We start from the raw sequence: 17,156 nt of genomic DNA, 5'->3' as shown, positions 1-17,156 counted from the left end.
AACTGCAGGGGCACAGCTCACCAAAAACAAAGATCCCCCGTGTAGCCATAACAGACTGTTGGGGCAAGTACTGTTAGTGAGCACCTATGAAGGCTGACACGGTACACGAGGGGGTGCATGGCCAACACCACGCCCGACCGCCTTTGTCCCACCAGTGGCGATGTTTACTCACCACACCAGGTACTCATTTGAGGCTGAGTCGACCTCAGGGAGGCCCAGGACCGGTTAAGATAATCGTCGCTGGTATTGGCCGTCAGCGGGAATCATACTCGGGTTGCCGGGTTCGTAGTGCAGTGTACAAACCACGACACCACCGCTCCCCACAGCTCACCAACCACGTAATCACCAGCGAAACGTGACGGTCCTCGAATTGTAAATGTTGTGAGTTTACTCTCCAACAGACACCGAGGGTGCTGAAGCACCCATCGCCTTCCCACCGTGATCTGTAATATCTGTGGAAGAGAAATTGGCTGGTCTCACACCAGCATGCCAAACATTGTTGTTGAGGTGACAAAAATTATTCATCAGAATCAGAACATTTATATTGGAGGAATCCGATGAGCTATCAAGCTCTTTTTCACAGATGTCCAGTCAGGGCAGGTTACATCAACAATAGATAATACCCCAAAAAAGATGGGAGTGCCAATTATAGGCAAACTAAACTAATAATTTGAAATAAATATACACAAATAAAAAATAAACTTACAAAAAATCTTACTTAGGTAAGATGGTGGCGTGTTTAACGACACATTCATATTTACGCGATTTAACCCAACAAAAACAAACTTTAATATGGATAAAATTGGTTGGGAAAGCCGACTCGTTACGTGTTAAAAGTGAGGGGCCACAGCTGACTTGAGACCACGTCGTGGCTTTGATTCGATGACTTTTGACCTCGCGGCTTCTGTACCCCTCTACCCCCGCCCCTACCCCCCCCCCCCAACAACCCCCTCCCCCTCTCTCCCACTTGCCCCATTCGCAGCTGCTGATTGGCGAACACTGGAGAGTGGCGGGGGGAGGCGTTCTAACCAATGGGCTGCGAGTGGGGCGTGGCCTCGCCGTTCTGGGGGAGGGGGCGTGCTCGAGGGCGTGGCTTACGTGCTTGGGGGAGGGGCTTGTGTTTCGCGGTGACGTCACCGAGCTGAGCCTCCTATAAAAACGGAGCGCAGCGCGATCGAGGCAGTGAGTTGAGAGGCGCCCACGTGTTTGGCGGTGTTTATACACCGCGGCGGAGCTTGGCTTTAAAGCTACCCCCCCGCCGCACCGAAGATAAAGTGATTCTCAGTATTATTATTTTATATATATATACCCCAACGACAAACTAAATCCATTCCTGGATGTCTCATTCGCAGTGAAAAGAAAATGTAGCTACATTCGTACCGTGCGATAATACATCCGAATCGCAACCCTATGGCTCAGGACACGTAAAGAAGCGGGGGGGCGGTGGGTTAGGTATTTAGCCGCCGTGCACGTAGACGCGACTGCACTGCTGCGCGAGGTTGTCGGGGGGGTGGTGGTGGTGGTGGTGGGGGGAAACGTTGCGGCTGAGCGAGCATGGTGCTGCACGCCTCTGGGCTCCCAAGCAGCGCTGACGACTGCCTGTCCGCCGCCGAGATGAGCGACTCGGAGGGGAGCGACCTGGAGCCGGGCTCCTGCATGCCGCCGTCCCCGGCTCGCGTCGCCGACACGGCCGGCGCTGTTGGCTCGGCGCTGGGTGGTGGTGGTGCCGCCTCGGGCAGCGGCAACGGCGGCCAGCCGGACTGGTGCAAGACGGCGAACGGGCACATCAAGCGGCCCATGAACGCCTTCATGGTGTGGTCCCAGATCGAGCGGCGCAAGATCATGATGGAGTCGCCGGACGTGCACAACGCGGAGATCTCCAAGCGGCTGGGCCGCCGCTGGAAGCAGCTCAAGGACTGCGAGAAGGTCCCCTTCATGCGGGAGGCGGAACGCCTGCGCCTCAAGCACATGGCCGACTATCCGGACTATAAGTACCGGCCCCGCAAGAAAGCCAAGACTCCCGGCGGAGGGGGAGGAGGAGGAGCGGCGGGAGGCTGCGCTGCTGCTGCTGCTGCTGCCGGGGGCGGCGCGGGGCCCGTGTCCCCGCAGGAGAAGCCGCTCAAATCGAGCAAGAAGGGCGAGCCGGCAAAGCGGCAGCAGCAGCAGCAGCGGCGGCTCCGGTGGCAAATCCAAAGCGCAGAAGCTGCCGCCTCACCTGCGGGCACCCTCGGGCGGCCGTGGTCTCAAGACGGTGACCACCAAGACGGTGCGGGACCTGCTGGCGCCTCCACAAGCCCGGCACCACCACCATCATCACAATCATCATCATCAGCAGCTCGGCAACCATCACCAGCACTCGTCCAGTCAGCCCACGTCCCCCGCCGCGGTGCCGCCCAGCCCGACGCTGAGCAGCGGATCTGCGGAGGGCCGCGAGTCCGCGAGCTTCTACGAGGACATCTCGGGCGTGCGAGTGACGACCATCAAGATCGAGCCCGGCTCCGTGTCGCCGTCCGTGGTGCCCTCCGTCTCGGCGCCGATGGCCACGATGCTTTCGTCCGGAGGAGCCGGAGGAGCAGCGGGAGGGATGGACGACTCGATCCTGGACTTTGCGCTGAGCGCGTCCGAGCGGGGCGAGCTGCAGCTGCAGACGCTGGGCAGTATCGGCCTCTCCACGCTCGACCGAGACATCGACTCGCTAAGTGACGGCAGTTCTGCGTCTCACTTTGATTTTCCAGACTATTGCACCCCGGAGGTGAGCGAGCTCATCTCTGGTGACTGGTTCGAATCGAGCATCACCAACATGGTCTTCACGTACTGACCGCCCCCCCCTCTCTCTCTTACCCCCTAAGCGAGCAAGCGAGAGGGCCACCATGGACTTGCCGGTCACTTCTTGTGGCATGCGCTCGCCAAGGATGAGTTTTGTGGAGGGGAGAGGGTGGGAGATGATCGCGTGGATCATCTCGGAAGAGCGAGTGAGTGTGCGAGCCAAGACGAGGCTCGCTCACTTCAAAGTATTTGAGACTTAAATTTTTTTTTGTTTTTTTTATACGAATATAAATTGAGTTGACTGATTTCAAAACCCAGCTTTACCAGCATTGTGCATTGGTCGCGCTGACTTTCTCCGGCCCCCAATCTTTTTTTTTTCCGATGGGAGATGCAGAGAGCGCGAGTGAGAGAGAGCTGTCACTCGTTAAAGGAGTCTGGAAGATGACCCACCAAGGGAATCTATCCAAAGCCGCGGTTTCCTCTGCCACACTCGGGAGGTTTAAAGTCCACGGTTGGAATCCTCTACCTGCCTTTTTGGACACACCAGGAGCTTCTTCAGCAAGTCCGCATGCTACCAATATTGATACCGCAATAGCCGATAAGTCCAAAATAACGCTTGGTTAACCATGAGTCTGTCTACCGAGTCCGTGAAAAGTGTATTTATACTGTATTTACATTGTAGCTGGACTGCATTGACATTAACTTAACGACGGGGGGGCGGGGGGAGGGTTTTTATAGGTGTGTTTAGATTGCCTTGTGTTAAAAAACAGACCGTGCTCGATGATGATTTAGTTTCATTAGTTTGCGGATAAGGCGAATAAGGTTGTGAGGATGATGATGATGGCAGCGTGCAAAACGCCGCGGCGAGGAGGGATTAGGATGGCGACTCGAGACATATTTGAGGATGAGTGGGGGGAGAATGCACGGCATATATGCTTGTAGATAATTATATCCATTGTGCGGTTGAGAGACGGGTTTTATCTTTAGACCCATGGTCGGGGTGTCGGAGTGGGAGGGATGGATTTAGGGAGGAGGGTTTGGGTTTTAGTAGGCGCGTTTTTTTCGTACAGATGTCTTCTCTCTGCGTTGCCATCCAAGACGTGCACCACTAGGTGGCCCTATCTCTAAACCGACAGAAACTCACTCCCCAACACGTGCATTTGTGGTTACAATTGAGAATTACTCCGTCCGTGCGTGCGTCCATTCGCTCACTGACTTGATTTTTGTTGTTACTGTTGCTTGTTTTAAGTGTACGGTTGAGAGAGGAGGGGGGGGAGGTATTTTGGTTGGAGGTTTTTTTTTTCTTCTATGGATTTAAATGTACATATATAAACAATATAACAGCACCTGCCTGTCGGAAACACATTTGGAACAACAAATGACCACGTCCACGTAAAAGGGCTTGATTCTATTTGCAGTACAGAGTTTTTTCTTATACGTCATTTCGATCGAAAACTTTGTACAAAGATTTATTTTCTCTATGTATTTTTGTATAAAAAAAGAGTAAAACAAAAATCGTATTCAGAACTCGCGCCCTTTCTTTTTCCTTTTCGATGTTTTTGAGGATTGTCTCATAGGCGCGTGTTTACATTTTTGCCAATACTCGGCATGCGTGCTAATGGTAAAGCAATGCTCCATCTCACCACGCATATAAACTGTATCGCTTAATGTGTTGTTATTTAAAGGGTTACACGGTGACGATGTATTTATGGTTATGAAGATTACAATCTAGTTGAGAAAAAAAACGTGAAATCGTGGCTAGCGGTAGTAAAAAAAACGAGTTTGTGAAATGTACGAGTTTAGACGACGATAGTGCCGTTTTTTTCTTGTTCTTGACATGCTTATCGGTGGTGTACGGTTGACATTGCCATTTGTGTATCTTTTTTGATACTTAAAACTCACACAAGCGCATACGGTTCATAATAAATGATCTCACCAGCTGTTTCTGTTACCAGCCTGTGCAATATACGCCCGATTTTGCGAGCCTTGTAAGCGAGCAGAACGCCTGTGTGTACATTATACAGCGTGTTAGAGACGGCGTCAGCTGGATCTGAAACATGAGCCCTGTAAAAGGTGAGCACTTGCGTTCACGATTTTGAGTGCATTGAGCCTCTCTCCGCCTCAAGGACTTTTGATCAATTAAAATTGAAAAACTTTGCATAACAGACTGGTAACGCGCGTCTCTGTTCGCTACCCTGAGTGTCTCGTGGACTTTTATATGCCCCCCCCGGCCCCCCCCCCCCACTACTGCGCGGCTTTAAAAAGGTTGGGGAAAAAAACCTTTTTCAGTTGCTTTTATCTTGCGCCGCCTTTATACGAGGCTATGACAGTGAACAATGCTGCATCAATGAGATAAACGTGGACTTATATTTCAAACGCTGAATTTTAAATGTCTCGCAAGAAACCTTCATCAATTCGAGACCTCTATTTTATAACGTGGAAGCGTTGCCTCTGCACTCGGCCTCCTGCCGATAATGTATCTGTTTGCCGTCGCATTTTTTTAATGTAAATAAAATTACGGTAATGTAATATTTCACGTGAACGCTCACAGGACGAAACACCGGAATGTAGGTCACTTGGCAAAAAAACAACTCGCCGCTCTTACACTTATGGCTCGAGTTCAAATCTTGGGCATCATCGATTCAAATCGAAATGAATCATTCTTACTGGAAAAATCGGTACCGTCTTGTGGTCATTACTCGATGGGAAGTCTGCAGTGGATTGGCTAAGGTCACCATCAAACGGCAAGGTCTTCAACCCGATGTGTGGGCAGTTCTTACTCCGAACCGTTAATTGTACGGGTGAGTCAAATTACCAACAAATGAGAATGTAATTGACAATGTACAGTATATAATTTACATTGGTGCAATCTATGCAGAGGTCCACAGGAGTGGGATTGACCTGTTTTACATAGAAAAATGCATGTTTCATGAACTATACTGTGCAGTAAATTTATTAAAACGTGCCATTTTAATCTTTAAAAACGAACCAGCATCTCGATATGTAATTTTATCAATATTTAAAGCCACCGAATAAACAAAAAAACGTGTCCTCCATGCATTGAATGTGCTGTCACAAGGCATCGGTACACCAATGGGTTGTTCAGTGTTCATCATTGGCCATGTTCAACCCACTGCTGAATGAAGGTCCCCTCTCCAAGCCGTCTCCATCTCAAAGTCCTCCATCTAGCTCTTGCAAACGAGCTGTTTTCATCGCTCCGTCTCCATGGTTGGCGTCCTCTCGAGCGGGCTCTTTCTCCTTGTCCTTGAATGAAGCTACCGGCCCATCACCCAACCCTACTCCTATTCGGGACGATTCCTTCCCGAGCACCACTTAAGTCGATGTATCTAACCTTTGCATACATTCCATAATCCATGCATTTACAAGCGTGCACCTCCTCATACGTCTTTGCTCACAACATCTCAGGTTTGATTCCCTTATATTTGTCCACGTTTCTAATCTGTGTCATCGCAGGTCATTAATTAAACATTGACCTATATTGCTCCATACCGTTATGTTTTATATACATCGCTTTTAGCGTTAACCAAGGCTCTAGTATCAAGTGACCATGCAATGGCATTGCAACCCAGCAGGATTTATTTAACAAGCCTGGCTCTCCTTGTGTGTGTAGAACTTATTTCGCACCGTTCATAGGCAACTGGTTTTGTTAAACGTTGCTGGATAACATTGGTACGCCAAGCCCACATACAACGATGGCCTAAGTTATAACTTTATGGGCAGATTAACAAAAAACCGCGGTCTATAATAACAAAACAAGCGTGCATAACGCATAGATTGTGTAACATGCATTTGGGTGATTGCGAATGATATTTTAAGGAGCAATGACTTGCGCCAGAAGGCAGTGCTTCGGCAGTGAAGAGACAACGGGACTGATAGCGGCTGTGCCCGGCAGGACCCACCTCGACCGGCACGCCGAGGTTTAGGTCCCGTTAGCGCCGGCCGACAGGCCGACCTAAAAAAATCTGACAAAAACCTCTTTGATCAATTTGGGCTGTTGTTCAATTGCTCCCCGCTTTTTATGGGCAGACGCGGACTGAGCCAATCCATAAACGCTTTCAAACGTAACCCAAGTTATAAAGCGTTTACATGACACAACCTGCAACAACCGTGCACAGGTCACAATTCACAACGCTTGAGTATTGTTCACAAACTACCATTCAACTCGTGCACAGTCGGGGAGCCCTCCCCAAACGCATATATCTCTCTTTCAAAAGCAACCTGGCCACAAATGAAAGCTCGGATAAGTGGAGGGGAAAACCCGGAGAACTATCCACACGCCCACGGAGAGAGACATGCAGACTCCCAAATATACAGCAAGTGTTTGGGTTGGGATCGAACCCACGACTTCCGCTATACCAGGCGAGGTAGTAAACATCTCGCCACCGTGGCACACCATCCCCGGAGGCTGGGCTGCGGTATCTCATCCTCGCGTTCCCACACCCCCGGATGTTGGTGGGGGGGGGCACGGGGTGGGTGGGGGCGGAAAATATTCCATGCGAACGAGTCCCTGGTGATCTCTACACCCATAAGGGGCCGTCCATAAATGACGTCACGCGATTTTGGACGATTTTTTTACCCTCCCCCCCCCTCGTCACACGGCGTCACAAAAAGTCAGACCCCCCCCCTCAAATATGACGTCGCAAAGCTCTGCCCCCCCCCAAAAAAAAAACATTTCCATTTTGAAAATAAAACATGCTTCAAATCGCTTTAAACTATTGCGTATTTAATGTGGCGCTGCACTCTGATGTTGTAGGAGTGTTGTTATAACAATTAGTGTTGTTATAACAATTCTATATTTATTTAAAGTTGCGCATTTTGATGTGACGTCACATTTCTCACCCCCCCCCCCGTCACACATCGTCACAAATGTCTGACCCCCCCTAGGTGCGTGACGTCATTTATGGACGGCCCCTAACGTCTTGGGGGGGGGTTTGTTTCGACCATACTTCACCACGCTTGCGAGTGTGGTTTGGTCAAGTGGATGGTATCCCTGGATCGGTTCAGATTTCGCACGCCACTGAATGTTAGCCGTGGCCGAGACTCGAACTCAGATGGCCGGTTCAGTGCGCCAATGGAGATTGCGCCAACGCTCTCCGTACAACCCGCAGGCCAGCAGTGATGCGATGTAAATCTGCGTCCACAGTAGTTTTGTGTATTATTAAACCGCGCGTTCACTCACGCTTCTCCCACCCCTACCCTCCAACGCGGTGCCGTCAGCCTGAAACATTGTTTCCACCTTCGAAGAACCACGACATTGAAGACGCCATTAACTGGACGGATTGGCTTTCCAAGAAATGTAATATGGAATATATATTTTAAGAAATGGCACGGTGCCAAATTCCAATTTCATCAACATGCAATCTTGAGGTTTACGTGCAGAATGGCATTGCTAAGTCTGTGTGTACACTGTAAAAAATATATATGTTGCTACCTAGGCCAGATGGTATAACGATTTATGTATAAAATAAGGCACTCTATTTTCGTTAAACCATTTCAGTCTCATTATGCATATATGCACAACAGACTTGTTCTTGCCAGCCAGCCAAAGCAGGGGACACACCCGAGACTGCGTAGACCAAGGAGAGATGGCGCGGCACACAATGGCCTACTTTTCCGAAGAACGCCAAGGGACATTTAAACGTCCAAACTGCGACTGAGGCAGCCGGTGTGTATTAACCAGGGCTGCCATTGCAAGCGAACCGTAAATCTTTGCGACGCTTACTTCCAGATGCGACTCAGCTTTTTTTCCAACCAAAACTTTTATTTTATTTTACCAGGTAAGGCCCACTTTTTCAGAAGCGACCTGGCCACAAATGATAGCTCAACGATGTGACTTATCACGTGGCAATTTATAGCAGCCAAATACTCTGAACGCATGTTGATTCTAAATGTTGGGGGGGGGGGGAACCCCGGAGGACCCAGAGAAAAATCCACACCAACACGGGGAGAGAGACATGCAAACAAAACATTTACAGCAGGCGTCAGGGTCGGGATCGGGATCGGGATCGAACCCACGACCTCCTGTATACCAGGCGAGGTAGTAAACATCTCGCCACCGCGGTGTGTGATCAGTGGGGGTTGCTGGTGCTGGCGTTGGACTGGCTCCGTGGACGGCAGCAGCTGCCACTGCCCACGCATTACGTGTATGCAGGCGAGCCCTGGCTGGCCGGCTGTGTATACGTTTACGAATGTTTAGGAGCTCAATTCCGAAGCGAGACTGCGGGAGCAATTTCCGGCTGGCCCTTCGCTTTTTTTCTCTCTTTCCCAAGTGAAAGGAATTCCCTAGTGTCGTGCGTTTCACTGCCACTCGCTCACTTATCTGCATGCACCACAATGGGAGTGACCCCACCGAGCCATTGTGGTGTGTGTGTGTATATATATACACCCGTTAGCTTTTCTTATCCGAAAATAATGGTGGAGAGAGGAGGTGGGGGGGGGGTGTTACTTTGGGTGAGGGGCAGTGGGTAAAATTACATTTGCGTTTAAATAGCCCTCCTTTTCTTCAGTAAAAAAAAACATGCATGCCCATTGTGGTGGTAAGGACTCTGAGTAGGCAGCAAAAAAAATTAATTGGCAGTTTGGAAACACTATAGAATCCCCCTTCGACATCAGCGGCTGCACCCTTTGAACAATTGCGGCTTATATTCAAAACTCAAACGATGCAATTGTAGGAACGGTAACGTTTGATATCGCGCGTCACGGATCGACTTGTTTACCATGGAAATCACTCCCGCTTCGTGCAGCTTTTTTGTTCTTTTTGCAGGAGGGTTCCTGCGTACGCTTGCTTTGCCAATCCCCGTTAATGATTGCCACGTGGGAGGAAGCCGTTACGACTGGAGGAACCCCACCACGTCCAACTGATAACACTTGAAGCTTCGCACAGATATAGTCAAGACTCCACTGCTATACTGAGATTCTATGACGACCTCGCAAACCAAAGCAAGCCTACGGCACCCGATGACCCAAGGCATCCGCCCATCCAAGTACCGACCAGGTTCAAACATGCTTAGCCTCTGCATACTCCCCACCCCCTTCACCCAACCCGCCACTGCATGTGTGTTGAACTTCTTTCGCACCGTACGTAGCCAACCGTGCTAGTGGGAGGGGGGAGGACAACTGAGACGGGTGTCGAAGTATGGTCAACCAGCCACATTGACAGACGCGGTATGGTTGAGGCCTTCATCCAGCAGTGGCTTGGACAAACGCTGTAACGCATTATTTCTCCTACGTTCAGTACGATTTGGTATGGAATTACTGTGCATCAAAGGGGCTGTCTAGTTGGAGGTGAGGTATGTGGTGTACTGGACGTCTGTGAAAGAGAGCTTTATAGCTCATCGGATTCCTCCGGTATAGATATTCTGGATAAAGGAGCACGTGTTAGGGTCGGCCATAAATAAATTGTGAAATTACTCTGTTGTACTGTTTTGCGAAAAGCCATTTTAAAGCCAAGTGAGCTCAACACTAGCAGAATAAACACGTTATAAAATGTTTTCATCTCAGATCTGTCAGTTACGATGCAATACATTTTGTGCATTCTTACTACGATAATGAGCCGAGAATGTGTGTCCCGCGCGCGACGTCACTCCACATGAGGCACACCCCCCGCGTGACGTCACTCCACATGAGGCCCACCCACCTCATTAATATTCATGAGTAGGGTGAATTTTTACATTAACGCAGAGGAAGGTCTAGCTGAATGAATAATTTATTACGCAAAGTCGCTTCAAATATGATGTTTCTTTACAGAAAGTGACGGTTAAAAATAAATATACGCAGCACAGTGCTACATCCGTGCGTGACGTCACTGCAAAAGAGCCCCCCCCCCCTCCCCGTCATTAATAATCATGAGCGGGTGTAAATTTACATTAACGCACATGCCGCACCCCTCCCCAATAACCATTAGCGGGTGACGTCACTCCACATGGGGTAACCTCATTAATAATCATGAGCTGAACAATTTTTCTATTCAATATTTCAAACTTACTGCAATATACACCCGTCGTCCTTGGACGGGCAAAAAAAGCTAGTTTAAATGATTTAATTATCAATAAATATGCATTTTACTTGAAACATTCCGCAGTTTGCATTTCAGTCATACATTATGTGCAACCATTTGTCAACCCACTGCTGAACGAAGTCCGACCCAACGCTGTGTCGCTCATATGGGTTGTTTGACCATACTTCCCCTCGTGTGTCGGTATGGGATGGTGAAGGTGGTGGTAGGGAGGCCAGGGCCATTTCCGACATCACTCGCCACTGGGGCACGCCCCCTTGGCAAGTAAATGCTATGATCAATGTCCCGTACGTGCAGTACGGAATAGCTGCAATGTCAGTTTATATATTTATACAGTAATGTACAGAACTATAAAGGTTCTGGATACGGACGTAGACCTCATGCCGATTCGTCCTGGAAAGCCTCTCTGAGTTTCAAGATATTGCTCTTTAAATATTTTTTAATCAGTGAAAATCTACCATACCTTATATGCATCCATATTTGGTATCCATATTTGGTATCGTTTAATAGAAAACTACATAACTTCTGAATGCCGAAGCTATATTTTCAGTACGTTGGATTAGACTTGTGCAAATAAAGGTATAGCCTACGTAATTGCCATTATAACTGTATTGCTTTAACTGTATTCCGTAGCTTTCATTTAAGTGCAAACTCAAAGAGCTATGTATACTATTAAGGGCATTGCCAATGTTTTAACTGGTTCCAAATGTTGGAAGGAAATCTCATCAGAAACCGTGTAATTTAGTCTTGAGGCGTGAATACTTTCGAGAGAAACTACCAACGTGTCTGCAGAATTCAATAGACCTATACTTGTTGCATGTAGAACACAGGAGCTCGCTTTAATGCGGCACAGGCGGACATCCAAAGGATGGAGATACGCAACAGTAGATTGAAAACACACCAGGGGAGAATCCAATCGCATTGACGTTCTTCGTCAAATTCAATTTAAAAACAATGTGTGGTCTAAACCTTGCACGTCCAGAAATGTGAGCATCTGATCAGTGGGGATGAGTGGTCAATCGCTCGGATATGCCTGAAAATGAAGCCTAGGTTTTAAAACACAAAACTCTGAAATAGACATCAGTTTGCAAAGCGTGACTCGTATAACAAGTGAAAATAGCATGTAACAAGGCCTTTTATATGTGTAGTGACTGACTCAGAGACAGTAAGAGTAGGAGGCACTCTGTTTATTAACAGTCTTAACAGTTCACACTACTTGTTTGGGTCTTTCAGTAAAGCCACGTAGATAGAAAAATAATAACAATATTACAACAAAATCACCTGATGACGATTGCTTGTGTTGCGATCGAAACGTCTTGATATTTGTATTTTTATTTGATTATTTTTCTATCTACGTGGCTTTACCGAAAAACCCAAAGAATGTGAATTCATGCAGTCACGAACGCTTTAAGTCAAGAGTTCACACAAAGTAACTACAGCTCCCAGTGTGGACAGCTGGCAGACTGCCTGACTGACGACGCCGAGAAGGCGAAGGCGAAGACGGCGACGAAGACTCCAAACGACAGCCCCCAGCTCCCTGCTCGGGGTCCCCTTTTATCATCCCAGCGTGGCCTCGCTCCGCCATGGCCACGTCCCCCTTTCTAGAACCTACTAGCGGGTTCCTGGGCTTCCCTCATGTGTCCCTTCTGTAACATTTCCCCTACACCCATCTCTCTGGTCTATCACGTGCCCTGCTATCAGTCAGGGCTGCTGTAACTGCAGATCCCCTTCCCTGCCAGCGACAAGCGCTATGCTTCTAAGTTACCAATTCTATGTCACTACATATGTAATAAAGTCTAGAATGCTACCTTGAATGTTAGAAAATCCTTTCATGTTTATGGGTCCATCAATACAATTGTCATTTGCAACCCATATGGATAACTGTGAACCTTTAGATAAACCGCTGGTCTTTGATATGTATATTCATTTGGCCTACGGTTTTAGTGTCTGATGTGAAAAATGTGTGGAGGAATACATGAAACGTACATTATCACAGACTATTCAGGAAACACATCCTGTGTCTTTATAATTAACTCTACCCCTAAGATCTGTCCCTACCTCTTAATATCTGCAAAGTGCCTCTTCTGAACTACACAGTTGCATTAAAATAGTTTTAGCACTCATTGAAACAGAGCCCCATTTCGTGAAGACGAACCCTGAATATACTACAGTAATCTTTTTTTATGGAGCGCAATAGTTCTCAATACATTGCTGTCAAAATCTACACCGCCCCCAAAAATGCAAGCTGAAACTGTAATATTCATATGCGTTTAATTGCGAATGCAGTATTGAGCACATGCTGTGTTTGAGTGTAATTGGCATATAACTCATTCCGTTACGTTTCGTGCTCAAGCTGACTCCTGAAAACCCATAAATGAAATCCCGTGTCTCGTGGGGTTGCCCTAGTGTGGGAATAAATGGAAATCCATGTATAGTCAAAGAAAATTATCCCAGTTTTCCAGTGAATTACAAATTTGTATACACATCATCGTTGTTTCTAAAATAATGTTGTGAGGTCTCGATGGGACAACGAGACTTATGTGTCCGTGAATATGCAGTTTCGCTCATGTTTTCCATAAAAAAAAACTAGCCGCATGTATACGACTGCACCCATAAATGTGGCCATTTTATGATGAAAATGGGCTTTAAAGTGGAATGTTTTTGTCCATGCAGGAATAAAGGGACACATATGGTTACTTTTCAAATATTTCGGAGGAAAACTACAAAATACAACGCAAATTGCACATTCTGTAATTGATCTTGCCGGTGCAGTACAATATATAACTTACACATAACCCGAATTTAATTGCATGTTTTTATTTTATGCGCTGTGAAGAAGGCATGTTTTTTTTTTCCTTTGAAGGCATTGTCATTGACAAATGTGTTGAGTTTGTTATTATCTTGGCTTGTGCACCATTTGCCAACACAACATCAGGCAAATATATATATTTTTTTCAAGATAAATTAGCAAGAGCAATGCGAAGTAAAGAATGTGTGAAAAATTCAATGCGCCTAATAGGGAAGCAGTCAGCTTAAGCAACACCGCTTTGAATAATCTTAACTCATCCCCTCACCTTGCACATCACACCTCCCTCCCCCACCCTCCTTCACCCTTGCCCCCTGCTGCCTCCTCCTCTATTACACTAATGCTTTGTGCAAATGCTTGTTAGTTTGATGAGTGTCACCGCGTTAATTATTCGCACGAGGATACACCGTGGCTGGGTTTGGTTCTACCAAAAATACTGCCTTTAAAAGTATCTACAGTAGCCTCTCGATTATCCGCGCGCGGATTAACCGCGCGCCTCATGCGATTGTGACGTAAATTAAATGTATAACATTTTCCCTTCAACCCAAATCAATAATCTAAAAATCTTGCACGTAGTTATTCTTGTAAATGTGTATTACAAGCCACGTGCTGAAACCCAACAACATTGTCTATCCCAGGGGTCGGCAACCAAAATAACAAGAAGAGCCATTTCTTTCCAATTCGGTACAAAATTCAGTATTTCAAGAGCCGCAATGCATCTGAGTACGTACTCATCGTCAAGAAGCAGCCCGTAAAGAGCCGCATGCGGCTCCGGAGCCGTAGGTTTCCGACCCCTGGTCTATCCGGTTAAACCGAAAACCACGTGATCGCCTCGAGACTTTCGTAGTTGAACCTTACGGCAGGACTCCGGTGTCCCAAAAGCCCCCGGCTCTCGCATAAACATTATATTGTGATGTAAACGAAAACTTTTGTTCTCTTTCACCAATGGGTTTGAAGGATGGTGGCAAGTGTTGTCTTGTTAAACTGTGTCTGTAAAACTGAAAACTACGTACCTGCACTACCTCTATTTAAATACACTATCGAAAAAATAATTTACACCCCTCTGTCGATCATCGTGTTTCTCAGTGTGGATTTGTGAACACACTTTGTAAACAGTAAATGACATAGTACGCGTTTTCAATGCGCTGTTCATATTGTAACAACCAATGTTACTCTACAGAGTAGTGGGTCGCCGCTCATCTTATCCACATTGATACGAGCGGTATGTGGGGACTATGGCTTAACCCCCCCAAAAAAACTATCTGCACAGATGCATATGGACAAGAGAAGTATTATCAAACAGGAGGAATTAACGGTGCAATGCATCTCATCTGTTAAATATCTGCAGGTAATATGATTCTCATCGATTGATTCTGGCTGCAGACATTGGTAGGTCACAAATAATAATGAAGATAAGGGAGCAGTTTCACTGTATTATGCAAACCGTGATGACAAATACAGGACTTCAGTTGTGTAGGCAGTTTGAGCAGCTTTGGATAAGACTTATTATGATCCTGCCCATACCCGAGCGTGGTGTGCATTTGCTTGTTCAGCCCTTCTGCGCGTTCGTCCTCGCTGCTGCTGCTGCTGCGCTTGGACACCACGTGACAACAGGACGATCCGCGCCACGTGGGTCGCGGCGTTCGTGTGCGCGGTGGGACGGAGTCGCCAAAAATAAATTAATTAATTACGATTTTGACTTCCGTTTATTCGGGACCCGGAGGTCCCGCCACAAGGTTCAATTGCATATATTTACAACAGTGGTTAGAGTTTGATTGTTGATGGATTACATTATCCGCTATTTTTTTATCATCCACGGCCGTCGTCCTTGTCATTGGCGCGGATAATCGAGAGTCCACTGAAATAGATGACGTTTTAGGCCCTTCTTCATAGCACACAAATAAGCAAATACGTGAAGATGCACGCGTTGCGCATTCTCCAAATACATGGGAAGGTGCCCGATATGCGTAGAGCTGTTTCACGTAGCCGATCCTGGGGGTTTGTGTTTCTGCAAAACGCACGCAAGAGGTGGTCTCTTAAATATACTGGCAGTACTTGTGTAACTCCTTAGGATATCACACATTTTCAGGATGGTGTCTTTAACGGTAGCCAGGTTTGATGGGTGGTCATGACAAATGACACCCTGTCCTGTGCTGATCGCTTCACTTCATAGTTCACAGTCCACCGAAAGGGCGTTTTGGTAGGCACTGTTTACTACCTATTCAGGGTCTTTTCAAGCTGCGAAGAACCTCTTTGTCACATTGTCTTTTGTTATTGAAATGTCCATTGTCGCTGCACGAGCTATGGAGGTGGAGAAACGTGAACATGGTATTGCCCTCGAGGTGTGGGCTGGATGCGATGATGGGCAGAGCAGGTTGGAGTTTTAGTATTTTGGTTGGTGTGAAAACAAATGTGGCCAATGTATCGCCTTGGATGGACAGTCTGATGTTCGGAAAGGGACATTGTATTGCTGCCTGAAAATTGTGAGTAGAATAGTAGACAATTGTGAGTTCCACTTTGGAGCAAGAGGCAATGTCCACGCAGTCATCAGTATAGCTTTCCAAAGAAGTCAGTTTTGGTGCCTGTATACTGCTGAAATATGTGTTGTTTCAATTACACTACAAACGGGTTTGCATAGCTAGGGAAAAAGCATGTGCCTATGGCCACGTTGATGTTTATTATTTGAATAATCTGCATTGAGCAGTCTTCCACTCACTGCTTGCTGCTGGAGCATTTAAAGCCAGCAAGAGGTCTTGAAGGATATGTGTTGCCTTATAGCAGCGTGGTTTTGCATTTGTGTTTATATTACAAGTAAAAATATTACAAATACTACGACACTGCCAAACATTATTTTGTTCAAATGTGTTGAGATATGTTTTATATAATCTATCCACAACATATCTATGATTAGATTGTACCTCTCAACTATATTAAGTGGACTCTGACCTATAATTAAAATATGTCATTTGTAAAATACAATAAACCAGAGGCAGAAAATGTCATTGCATTCATGTTTACCGACTAAAACATATACGTAATATCGTTATCTGGCGTTATATGTTTAGAGCTGCCCCCAGCCATCTATGCTGTCGACTGCCTGCCCCTTGTTCGGAGGCCGCTGGCTTCTATGCACGGGTGAACTCAGTGTAGTGTTCAAACAGTGGAGTTGCACATATATAGAATCATGGGGCTGCAGAATAATGCAGGTAAATTTGCAATATTTGCAATGAAATTGCAATGTATGTTTTGCATCAGCACAGACGAACATGGTTAGTTCAGTAGTAAAGGATTCTTAAATTGTATTGACTTGGATACGCTTAAGGATGTATGCGTGTATGCATACATCTGTGTGAGATCTAGCGATTAGAAGGTTTCTGCTGGAGACCCAAGATGTTAAAAAGGTTGCTCACATGTGCAAATGCATCAGTCCTGTCCACTGATTTAAAAAAAAGCCCATTCTCAACGACTGATGTGCACTGCAATAAATGCACGAGCCTCAAGTGCACCACTTATCATGAGTGTCATCTATTCTTTATGTTATAGAATATG

At 46.7% G+C, this 17,156-nt stretch overlaps 1 protein-coding gene across 1 annotated transcript; it reads left to right on the top strand.

Moving 5' to 3' along the window:
- Positions 1 to 1,196: 1,196 nt before the first annotated feature.
- LOC133352969 (transcription factor Sox-11-like) lies at positions 1,197 to 4,707 on the top strand. The gene is given in 2 exon segments (XM_061569008.1): positions 1,197 to 2,163; positions 2,165 to 4,707. Coding segments are annotated over 2 exon segments (1,263 nt in total). The 5' UTR covers positions 1,197 to 1,554; the 3' UTR covers positions 2,819 to 4,707.
- Positions 4,708 to 17,156: the final 12,449 nt, after the last annotated feature.

The sequence above is a fragment of the Lethenteron reissneri genome, chromosome 42 (genome assembly GCF_015708825.2).
Source record: "Lethenteron reissneri isolate LAM-NWPU_2019-01 chromosome 42, ASM1570882v1, whole genome shotgun sequence".
Classification (NCBI taxonomy): domain Eukaryota; kingdom Metazoa; phylum Chordata; class Hyperoartia; order Petromyzontiformes; family Petromyzontidae; genus Lethenteron; species Lethenteron reissneri.
The sequence above is the reverse complement of the archived record's forward strand: the minus strand, read 5'-3'. Positions and strand labels throughout refer to the sequence as shown.